The following is a 12352-nucleotide window of genomic DNA, read 5'->3' as shown; positions in this document are numbered from 1 at the left end:
TCTTCCTAAACACTCCAGTGGCATCTACCCTTCCCTCTCCCCAGCAGTCCACTCCAAAGCCTATCATGAATGAGAGGAAAATGTCCACTCCAAAGCCTATCATGAATGTGAGGAAACCTTTCCCAACACCCAGCCTCACTGTCACTCACTGCAGTTTAAACCATCCATCCCTGCCCTGCAAAGCTGGCATGCAGAGCAGCTTCTTCCCAGCTCCCTGTGTGAGGGATAACTAAAACATGCAGTTGTTCTCTGCAGATCAACTCCACTGGAAAGAAGAAAAGAACATGACAATTTCTGTAAAACTTGTTCCCTCACACTGGCCACAAAGAAACTGGTGTGACTGCTAGGACATGAGCCACTGGCTATTTCCCTCTTCCCTGGCTATTTTTAGCATCACTTTTTACCTAATCACAATGTACAAGTACTTTGGGGCTGAGAACAGCTCAGTCTGCTGGTAGAAGGGCTCACAGAGCAGGGGCAGGCTGCCAACACTTCCAGTACTGTACATAAATCACAGGATCCCAGCTGAGAATGCAGAATTAGTTCTGTCCAAGAGTATCAAAGAAACACTGCAATTATACTGCGAAACAACAAATCAGGCCCTATCCCTAAGCTCTGCTTTTCCTTCCAGTTTCACTGCTGTCAAGCAATAACCCAGTGCACACTGAATGTTAAGCAATTTATTAAGTGCTCCAAGGCCAGAGGACACTGCACGTGTCACTCAGGACAAGGCTCCTCACTGCACTCTGCAGGGAAGAGTGAGCTGCCCTGCCAGGCGAGAATGAACCAAGGAAACTCTTCCTGCCAAGAAAACACAGGGCTGGGACATGTCTGGAGCTCTGAAACAGAGGTGTTTGTTCCCCAGGCTGCATCGACTCACAGTCCATGATCCTGCCAGCCAAGGACTCGGCGCTGAATCCAGCGAAGACCACGGTGTGAATGGCGCCGATCCTGGCACAGGCCAGCATGGCAGCCACCGACAGCGGGGACACAGACATGTAGATGGCCACCCTGTCCCCTTTCTGGATCCCATACTTCTTCAGCGTGTTGGCAAGGCGGCAAGTCAGATCCTGAAGTTCCCTGTGGCACAGAAGGAACGCTGTCATATGGCTGCACAACCTGATTGACACGGGGCTGAGCAAAGAAAAGATGGACTTGGGCAAAGTGAGGCTTCATGGTCACCTCTGCACCTCATCTCAGCAGTGCAGGGCATCTTAAAGAAAGGGCAGAGTGGTGCTTGCTGCAGAAGGACAGGAGAGAGAGCTGCAGGCACTGTCCAGAGCTGCAGGGCTGTAATGGGACCACAGCAGGCAGCAAGCCAGGTGCTGTCATGCTGCCTCCCTGTGAAAAATGCATGTATTTTATGATTGGCTTTTTGCAAATATTAAAATGAATATTATATGTGTTGTGTTAGAAAGTAATGCTGTATTAATTCTCTTAAGTACTGTGTTAAATATAGTTTTAGGTTATAAAAAATGTTTAAATAGAAATTATGCTATGTAAGATACTTTTTTTAAAGAAAGGACTGGAACTGAGGTAGCAGCCACAGGACACCTAAATCTTTCAGAGAAAGAGAATGTATTGCTTCATTATCAGAAGAAATGAACCTCTTCCCACCTCGAAGGTGCTGTTAGGATTCAGAGGAAGAAGCTGACACTGACCAGACAGAATCCTGTGTTTGAATGGAATTTATGCATCATGTATGAGGTGTATGAATATGCAACAGGCTGTTGCTTTTAAGGTTAATCCTCTGTGCAGCTCGTGCTGCCCAGAAAAAGTACCCGGATGTCTGTAACTCTTTGTATTTATTATCTCATATTGTCCTAATTCAATTTGTCCAAATTGTTACTACTTTAATTGCATTACTATTTTTTAATAACCATTTTATTACTATTAAACTTTTAAAATTTTAAAACAAGTGATTGGCATTTTTCACACTCCAGAAATCAGGGCTCATTTCAGTCACTCCTGATGCCTTTTTTACCCAGTCAGAAGCCACTGGGAACACAAGTGGGATAAACACAAGATGGAATGGAAGTGTTGTCCAAAGATTTGCCACACTGTTGAAGTGGGGCAACAGCTGGGAGTGCTCCTCAAGCAGGAGCTGCTCTTTAAATTGCAAGGGTAAGCAACACGTTTGCATGCACGAGGAAAGAGAGGAGGACTCTGGAGGCACTTGTATGAGGGGCAGATTGTACAAGATTCTCATCCAAGCTGGATCACCTGCAGTCCAAGAGCCTTGCACAACACAGGTACTGCTGCCACTCTTGCACTGAGAAACTCGGGACTCTGCCATGACATGGTGACAATAGCAAAAATGTTCCTCTGAGGAACGAAAAAGCACTTTGTGGGCAAGGGCTTGCACATTCCCTGCACAGGGGATAAGACAATAAAATAAACCTGGGACCAGGATGCTGCCATGGAGCGAACAGCTCTGTGTGCCTGCAGTGGAAGGGCTTTGGGAACAAGGAATAAAGAGGTCTCATGCCAAGGGAGGAGGTGCTGGCAAGGGGCAGCAGAGCTCTCCTGCTGGTGCCAGTCATCAGCTCTGAGGAGCACACTGGCAGAGCCTGCCAGGAATTGTCCTTTAGGCTCAGGAACTCTCTGAGTACCAAGGCCCAGAGAAGAGAAACATCTTTACCCTCCAGCATGTTCATCAACCTGCCACCTGTGAACCCTTAGGGGTTCTAAGCTACACCACCAGGGACCCCCATAACTTTTAACAAAGAAATTAATTTGGAGGAGGTTACATTCCCTAATAAGCTGTAAAGCATGAATCCTTATCTTAAGTATCCTCTTCTTCCATAACTAGCAATAGCTGCAAAAAACCCCAATTTTCACCAGGTGGCTAAGCTGCAAATAAAATGAAAAGTTGTTTCTGGTCCATCAAAAAATATTTTGTTCCTTTTTTTAAACCTTTGCGAGTCAGAAATAAAAGCTGAAATACTCTGCTTTGGAAATATCAAAACTATGAGCTGAGAATAAGTAATTTTTGGTGTCCACCCCTTAACTTGTCTTAAATCAAGAGAGAAGACAAGGAAAATGAGACAAATCCAAGGCACAGCACTTCATATTATTTATTCTATATTATTTATATTTATTCTATATTATTTATTCTAAGACTATTCTTGTATCATCAAGTAAAGAGTCCATTTCTGAACTCAGAGAGGTGGCCAGACGTGTTCAGTGCCTGTTCTCTGACAGTAACTGGTAACAGCTGCCCCTGCAGTGACCACAAGCCTGCAGAAAGCAGGGATGGAGCAGATGCACCCCAGACTGAATTCTCCCCAATCCCTTGTAGTGGAAGATCAGCCTAAACTCAAAAGCACAACATTGAACCCCTCTTGCCAAGCCCCTCATGACCATGGAGGTGCACAGACAGATTCATTATTCTGCTTTTCCTGAGCTCATGAACTGAGCAACTCTGTGCAATAATGAATTCCCAGCCAACCATTGGTTTGGTGCCTTGTCCTAAAAGGCCACATTTTCTGGTCTGGAATTTAGCTGATGCTGCATTAAAGAAAAATTTCAATGAGGATAAAAAACAAAGAGGCAAAACAAAAGGTGCTCAACTACAAAGCACATGAAGGGAAACCAGCCCAGAGAGACAGCTGTGAGAAAGTAAAAGGAAAACTTCTTATCTGCAATGGAAAATACTCAAGTGCTTTCTGAGCTGCAGCCTCTTTCTCCTATACAGGAATGCCAGAGTATCTCTGGCTAAGGTTTGTTTTTTAACCAACTCCATGATTCCTCTTGCTCCTTTTGCTTATTCAGGATTTGGTGACCACAATGGCAGAAGCTCTCACTGTTTTTTATGATTAACCCCAATTTGATATTTGCTTAATGAGCCTGTGTAAGTAAGGTGATAGACAACATGGATCACTCTTTACCCACGGATCTATCTGCCTCTTCTTTGTAATGCTGGGAGAGAAAAGCCTTGGAGGTCCCTCAGAGCTGCAGCACATGGAGGAATGCACACAAAGGTGACGAAAAGGTGAAACTGGAGAGCAAGTCAGGCTTGCTCTCCAGTTCAAGCCAAGGGTAACTGAAACCCTCAAACCCAGCAGTGCCCCAGCCCTGGCACAGAGGCAGTGCCATGGAATGCTGGCCAGAATGGTGTTGGTAGCATGGCACATCCACCTGCTGCCTGCATTCCCTGGGAGAATTCCCAGCGCAGCCACTCAGAGCAGGGCACTGCACCCAGCAGAGGGAGGCAGGAACAACCAGCAGAGAGGAACAAAGCACACAGAAGGTGCTGGAGGCTCTGTGCAAGCAGGGCAGACAGCAGGAGGATCTCAGCAGAGCCACTGCAGGAGAAGGAAATGTGCTGCAAGCCAAGGGAAGTGCTCAGCCCCTCCTGACACAGAAACCGCAGGGCCAGTTCATGGCAACAACAATCTGAGGATCCTCTGCAAAAGCAAACTGTAAGAGCTGAGAGCAAATAAGAGAACAAATTGGACAGGAAGACACTGCTCCAGTGGGTAAAGTGTCAGAGCAGAGAGGAGAAAGGGAGAAGCAGCAACCAGAAGGGGAGACCATTTGCTAAGGAGAAAGAGCAAGAGATCCAGTCTGTGCATTTAGAACAAAGCAAGCCTGCAAAGTGGCAGAGGCATCAATGAACACAGACAAAGGATCAGAAAGAGACATGTGGACCTGCTGCTGGACAAATGTGGGTATCAGTGGTGACCAACAGGGCCTATTTCTTTCTGTATGATTTAGGATTTGAGTGTGAAGGGCTAAAACTACTAATTAACGTTTGTTTCCCTCTCTATAAGGTGTGCTTCCATTTTGACCATAGATAAGGTTTGAGCCTGTTGTGTTGCAGACCCATCACTCACACTGCAGGCTACCCCTCAGCTACCACAGCACCTCTCCCAAGCCCAAGACCTACAAGGCTGGCCCTCCAACAGAGCCAGCACATCATTGCTCAGGCCAGCCCTTCTGTTTAATCCAACAGACAGCGCTCCTCTCCCTGTCCTCACATCTCTGTTCAGGAACTGACAGACCATGTTTCTCCCAGATCCCTCCCCAGACACAGCTCCCAGAGCCCACTGCTCAGTGCAGTGTCTGGAACAAGTTCTGTAAAAGCCATCAGCACCACGTGGCCCTTCTCTGACGCATTTCAGGGATGCTTTGCACAAACAGCCCTCCAGTAAGAAGTCTGATGTTACCTTTTGCCACAGCAAGACAGCATACAGCTTTCTAAACAAAGGAAGTCAGGTCCTTTTACATAAAAACAAAAAATTGCAGCAAGACCTTCTTTGGGAAGCAGCCTCTTGCAAAATGATTCTAGACTTATTGTTAATACATTCAATGCCTTATACAGGCTTTGACAGTTTCTGGTTTGGAGCCTTAGCCCAAGCCACGTTCTCTGCTGTCATGGCACAAAAGCTGGGTTGGCTATTTCTTGCAGCAATCAGATTATTTCCTGGAGCCATAGTTTGGATTAGGCTGAAACTTTGAAAATTCAGGCCAAGTGTCCAAACTGGGCATTAGAGCACAACTGCCCAGCCTTCCTGCAGATATACTGAACCCAAGAGAGAGGAAATTCCTTGTAACCTTTTTCAGGTGAGAAAGTGAAAAATCCATGAGCTGTCTTGGATGGGGAAAGCTGCAAGCCTGGGCGAGATTTACTTGCAACCTCAACTTACAAAGGCAGCTCTGGAAAAGAGTTTTGCTGCCAATGGCAAGCACCACCATGGCTTCCAGCTACAGTCTTCACTGTGATCTCTAATACAATTCCATCTATTTTAGCTCAGGCTTAGGAGCCCATTTTTAAAGGTATAGCTGTCATGCTGCTCATGAAGATGTCCAATCACTTCCCTCCCACCTACCTAGGACCCTGATTTCTGCTCCTTTAGCTTTCCTCTCTCCCTACTTTGTATTTTGCATTTTGAATTCTCCCTCCGGCAGCAACATTTTCTGCACCAAAGTGATCACCCCTTCTTTTGAGAAAGTGGGCAAGTAAATCTTGCCCAGGCTTGCAGCTTTCCCCATCCAAGACAGAATTTTTCAGTTTCTCACCTGAAAAAGGTAACAAGGGGTTTCCCTTGCCTTGAGTTCGGAATATCTGCAGGAGGGCTGGGAAGTTGTGCTCTGATGCCCAGTTTGGACACTTGGCCTGAATTTTCAAACAGTTTCAGCCTAATCCAAACTATGATTCCAGGAAATAAACTGATTGCTGCAACCCTTTTGAAAAACAGGTTAGCTAATGCATTCTGCTGCCCACTTCCCACAGCTCCCACTGACAACAGCCATGGGATTCTGCAGATCCACTGGGTCACAGGTGGATAAACTGTAGACACCATGGTAAACCAGGGAGTACCAGAGAGAATAAATAGCTCCACGTCACACAGGGGGGGAGGGCTGGCATAACTTCAGCTGCTGTCTTCAACACCTCCTGTTGTTGAATTTACAGAGGCTGCAACCCAACAGCTCTGGACATCAACTCCACCTGCTTTTAAAAGGCACAGAACCTTTAAAAATCCAGCAACGCACTGGGGAATTCCTCTGCAAGGTTTCAAAGCCCTGAGCCCTGACAACATCCACAGAGCAGGATAAAACACTCCTGGTCTGGCTGGACCCTTCTGACAATAAATTCAGCTGTCAGCTCACAGCACCACAGAGCTGCTAAGCCACTGTCCCACCAATGAGCTTTTGGTGGCTCAGCCTCTGGAGAGCCAAAGAGCCTCTCAAAAACTGATTTGCATGATCTGTCCCCACTCTGCTGACTGCAGCCACCAAAGCCCAAGAGGGTTGTATTCCCTGTTGGTACAAAGCAGTGAAAAACCAAGTCTCCTGGCTACTCATTCAAAACCACAGATGATTTGAAACTCAGCTAAATTTCTGCTTGAGAGAAATGAAACCCACAGGGAAGAAAAAGCAAAAATGGACAGTGAACTTTTTTTTTTTTCCTGAAAGGCTGAGTTGCATCAACTAGAGAGACATGACAAAACTCAGCAGGGAAAAATATCATCACAGCTGGGCTTGTAAGGGCAGCCACCATCTCCTGGTGCAAAAGTGAAATGTGTCACCCGTGGCTTTGGGTATCTTTGCCCACCAGCAGATGTTTGGATTCCTTCCCTAGCACTCAGCACATGAACTCTGCTGCACAAACACAACCCACCTTGCTGACAGGGATGTGGGCTGACTGACAGCACAGCCCACAAGCTATTTGCCCACAGTGGAGGCAAATTGAGGCTTTATTTCTGCCAAGGATGAGCCAGCTGGGACAGCACTTCCAGTGCAGCTGTGTTTCCAGCCAGTGCATGGAGGTCCTATGTCGCAGACAACTTTTATGAAAAATCCTTTCCTTAGGATTTTTCCTCCTGAGAAGCTGAGAGGCCTCAGGAACAAAATGTAAACAATGATTATCTGCTGCTGTGGAATGCAGCAGGTGGATTTTTGATTGGCCCATCTTAGATGTTTATAATTAATCACAGTCAGCTGGCTCAGCTCTCTGTCCAAGCCACAAACCTTTATTATTCATTCCTTTCTATTCTTAGCTTAGCTAGCCTTCCGAAGAGAACATTTTCTTTTTTTTTTTTTTTTGGTATAGTTTTAATGTAATATATATAATAAAATAATAAATCAAGCCTTCTAAAATACAGAGTCAGATCCTCGTCTCTTCCCTCAACATAAAACCCCTGTGAACAGTCACAGAGGACAACCCACTGATGAAGGTTTTTCCCTTCCTCAGGGAGGAGAAAGCCTGTTCCAGCCCTTTTCCTGCACATCCACCTTCTTCCTGTGCAGGCTGTGATGGGAACAAGGCCAGCACTTAGCTGTTTTCTTGTCCCTGACAGCTCCCCTGAGGAGAAGGCAGAGGACCAGGCCAGCAGCTGCATCTTTCCTTGTGTTGCCCAGGGCTTATCTCTGAGGAGAAGCAGCTCACAGCAGCAAGCTTTGCAAAGCAGATAATGCAGAAAACTGGCAGTATGTTGCACATATGCCCTGGACAGCTCTCTCCCAGCTGAATCCATGACCTTACTCAAAGCTGGTCCATAAGGCAGTGCCCAAATTAAAGTCTTTGTTTTCCTAAAGTGCTTGAAAAATGCATGTATTTTATGTTTGGCTTTTTGCAAATATTAAAATGAATATTATATGTGTTGTGTTAGAAAGTAATGCTGTATTAATTTTCTTAAGTACTGTGTTAAATATAGCTTTAGGTTATAAAAAATGTTAAAATAGAAACTATGCTATGTAGGATACTTTTTTAAAAGAAAGGACTGGCAGTGAGATAGCAGCCACAGGACACCTAAATCTTTCAGAGAAAAAGAATTTATTGCCCTCTTTTCAGAAGAAACGAACTTCTTCCCGCCTTGAAAGCGCTGTCAGGATTCAGAGGAAGAAGCTGACACTGACCAGACAGAATCCTGTGTTTGAATGGAATTTTTGCATCATGTATGAGGTATATGAATATGCAACAGGCTGTTGCTTTTAAAGGTTAATCCTCTGTTAACTGGGTCCTTTTTCGGGCTCCTGCTGCCCTGAGAAAGGTACCCAGACGTCTGTAACTCTTTGTATTTATTGTCACATATTGTCCTAATTCAATTTGTCCAAACTGTTATTACTTTAATTGTATTACTATTTTCATAACCATTTTATTACTTTAAAAAAATTTAAAAGTTTAATAAAGTGATTGGCGTTTTTCACACTCTGAGACTGCTGTGCCATTAACAGAGCATCCAAATACCAAGGAAAGGGGCATCCCTCTTCTGCCAAGACATGTCCAGCATCCCTCATTCCCCCTTTCCACTGAGGCTGATGTGCTGCAGAAGGCTCACCAAGGACCACCAGCATCCCAGCTCCTGGGCCACCTCCTTCCCTGACAGGCTTTCCCTCACAAAATTTCCAGCTCAAATAAGGCACTACTGCAAAAGGCTTTCAACTGAGCCTTCCTGACCCATTAAAAACCTGCAAAAATGCAGCCCAAAGACCACAGAAAAGGCAAAATACTCATAGGGTATTGCTGTTTTCAACAAAGCTATTCCTGCCTTAGTGAGATAACCAGAGAACTGAGTGACCTGTCTTACCACGAGGTAGGACCAAAGTCTCTTGAGAAACTCAAATGCAGCCACACCTGACCCAGAGTGTCAGGGAGAAACAGAAACATGGCTCTCAAATACAGGCAGAAGTTTGAAAATAGAGATTGCCAATACATCTTTCTCCTTTCTGGTACCAGTTACTGTGTCTCTGTAAGGCTGCACAAAGAAGGGTTCAGTTTTTAGATACGGGTTACTTGTCTTCATGTCACAGCAATCACAATTCCACAGGTTGAAAATATACTTTCTTCTAAATGCCCAACTTGGGCATGGCCAGGGAAAAAAAAAACAGTCCTGTTGCAGTTCAGAAAAGCTGTCCCTTATCTCCAGAGATTGCAGATAAGATGTTTGAGTGTCTGCAGCAGCTCAGTACATTTCAAATATCAGCCCGAGGGGAAGGTTAGAGTCGCCTTGGATGAGGCTGTGCTGTCTGTTGGGCTGCTTCTCTTATCAGGTTCATCTGAGCACAATTGTCACCTCTTTCCTACCCCTAGTGTTCGTGCCTGAGGCATGAAGAGAGAGGTAAAAGTGCACAAACCTGGGAGAAAAACATACATAAACTCAAGGAGAAACCTCAGGTTCCATCTCCACGTTTACCACCAGAATGGCAAAATGCAAAAGCACTTAGCCAAGCTGCCCAGCTCATTATCACATATTTATATCAAAACAGGCCTAAACACCCTGCCAAACAACAATACCATGATTAAAACCAATGCACTCCTCTCACAGATTTAGATCAGACAGTGTTTATTTCGGTTGCATGGAGCACTAACCTCTCAAAGTTATTTTTACACTCACTCCTCCCTGCTGACCACTTTTCTCACTCAAATGAATAATGTTTCCAGGAGCTTTCATAAATTTTGGAGATGAATCAGACCACTAGAACCTATTCAGACCCAAGGAGCTCTAGGAATCCCAACAAGTTCCAGCAAACATTCTGTAAAGGTCTGATGCTAGGGACATTCTTCATCTCCTCTGCTTTCTGATCTAACAGAACAAACATCTGGCTCCCTGAGATTCAAAACATGCACTGAGGAACATACAAGTCTGGGAAACATTTAAATCTCACTTGAGACAGAGATGATGTAAAAAAAGGCAGGACTGTCTCCTAAATGAGGGCACATAACAAGAAGAAATATGCTTAAACCTGCCATCTTCTAAAAAACCCTGCAATCTGTAGCATCAATCACAAGTCAGTGTCACTCAGAGCAGCCCCAAGGTTGCTCTAAACTGCACTGAGGATGGGAAAGAGAAACGTGGAGAGCTTAAAATCCCCTCCAGCCAGGGCTCAGTGTCAAGCTGTTGACCATCAACTCAAGATGTTTGCACCAAGACGTTTTCTACTCTGCTGAAACCAGAAGTTAATCACAGAAATTTTCCCATGTGTATCTCCAGCAAGCAAAAAGGAAACTGTCAGGTGAAAAAATCCCATTTCCAGGCATAGTGAGAAGGTGCCATACCTGTATGTGACATGCACTGCAGTGCCAGGTTCATCTCTCTCCCAGATCAAAGCCACTCTGTTTGGAGACTTTTCGACGTGCTGATCCAAGCAATTTACTGTAAAAAAAAACCCAAAGGCTTAAACAAAGCCTGAACATAGGAAAGGTGCTTTGTAAACCTAGCTTGGTCAAGTGCAACAGCAAGCAAATAGAAGATGAAACATCAGGTTTTGGGTTGCTAGACGCACACTAATGCGTAACACAGGAACTGAGAGCATTTGCAGCTTCAGTAAAGCTATACAACAAATTCTACACTTAATTGGCACAGTGGCCTTAGAGATGGATACCCATGAGAGGCCATGGCAAATCCAGACATGGGCTGAATTCATGGCTCAATTCAGCCAGCCCAAATCCTTCCCCTGCTCCCAGCAGCACAAAGGCAAGGCACCCTTTGATGTTTTTGCTCCCCAGAGCAGCATTTCACTACAGAACTCGGACAGTCTTCCCCAGCTGGCATATTTAGCACTGCACCATTTGGATTTTCTAATTAAAGCTCATGTGAAACATTTTTGTTCCAGGGTATAACAAAGAGCTGAACCTCAGCTAACTGAAAATGTCTAAAACTGTGGGATCTATGGTAAACTCAGAGTTCAGACATCTACAAATTTTCAGACCCATGGGAAAGATTAATGTGTCTCAGGCTGTGTATTCCACCTCCTAAAATTTAAAGGTACAAAATTCCCTTTTAATGTTGTATCTCTCCCCCTCAGCAACTTGAAATGGAGGACTTAGGGAGAGCACCCAACCTGAAGAAATTTATAGAATCCACAAAAGAAACCTGCCTGCATGTCCACTAGCAACTTGCCTGATAGTTAGAGAACATCCTTGTTAAATATTAATTCCAAGCCTATACGACACTTATTGCATTGCAATATTTCAAAGGCAGTTACTTTATTTCAATATGCAACTAGTCAGGGACACTGCTGTATAACACAGAGAAAACCCCTTTTGAAAATTGCTGGATTTCAGATCATATTTCCTGGAAATATGAATGCTAATGGGAAAGGATTTCATTTTTCCAGATAAATTTTAAAAAGGTGTGTGCTGTAGTAGCTTTGGCTGCTCTGTGATCACGCCATCACACGGGGTGGGAATGAGCCCCTAAAGGTGCACAGAGAAAGAAATTTCTCCGAATTTAACACATTTCATTGCAAGACCAAGTGTTGGTCTCAAAAATTTGAAAAAGCATTCTTCAGCTGTTTAAAGTCTTATTTTTAATGCAAAACCCTGCAGCAGTACTATAAAAATAAGACAAAGCCATTCTTTAGCCATCCTAATAAGATACAACAGGACAAGTGTCGCAGACATCTTTTTCACTAAAAATCCTTTCTTTAGGATTTTCCCTTCTGGGAAACTGAGGCCCCAGAAAAAGAATGTAAACAATGGTTATCTGCTGCTGTGGAATGCAACAGGTGTATTCTTGATTGGGCCATCTTGAATGTTTATAATTAATGGCCAATCAAGGACCGAGCTATCTCGGACAGAGTCTGAGAGAGCTGGCTTTGTTGTCAATCTTTCTATTCTATCTTTAGCTTAGCTAGCTTCTGAGGAAACCTTTTCCTTTCTATTTCTTTTTAGTATAGTTATAATGTAATATATATATATATTATAAAATAATAAATCAAGCCTTCTGAACATGGAGTCAACATTCTCGTCTCTTCCCTCATTCAAGAGCCCCTGTGACCATGGTCACAGACAAGAGCTCTGGTGGGGAATTTTTTAAGCAGGCATACTCTGATTTCCTCTGCCTGTGTCCACAACAAGCAGCAGCTCCCACCTCCAGGCTCCTCACAGCTACACCCTCACATA

At 44.5% G+C, this 12352-nt stretch overlaps 1 protein-coding gene across 3 annotated transcripts in view; it reads right to left on the bottom strand.

The window, feature by feature from the left end:
• ACSS1 (acyl-CoA synthetase short chain family member 1) overlaps positions 1-12352 on the bottom strand; it is a 35454-nt gene that overhangs the window by 19063 nt on the left and 4039 nt on the right. For all 3 annotated transcript variants that reach the window (XM_064709614.1, XM_064709612.1, XM_064709613.1), the window contains exons 2-3: positions 10505-10601; positions 881-1080 (exon numbers count right to left, since the gene is read on the bottom strand). In XM_064709614.1, the coding sequence (XP_064565684.1) occupies positions 881-1080; positions 10505-10601 (297 nt within the window). The remainder of the gene's footprint in view (positions 1-880; positions 1081-10504; positions 10602-12352) is intronic.

The sequence above is a fragment of the Zonotrichia leucophrys genome, chromosome 3, assembly GCF_028769735.1.
Source record: "Zonotrichia leucophrys gambelii isolate GWCS_2022_RI chromosome 3, RI_Zleu_2.0, whole genome shotgun sequence".
In the NCBI taxonomy this organism is placed as follows: Eukaryota; Metazoa; Chordata; class Aves; order Passeriformes; family Passerellidae; genus Zonotrichia; species Zonotrichia leucophrys.
This window is presented reverse-complemented; position numbering and strand designations above follow the sequence as displayed.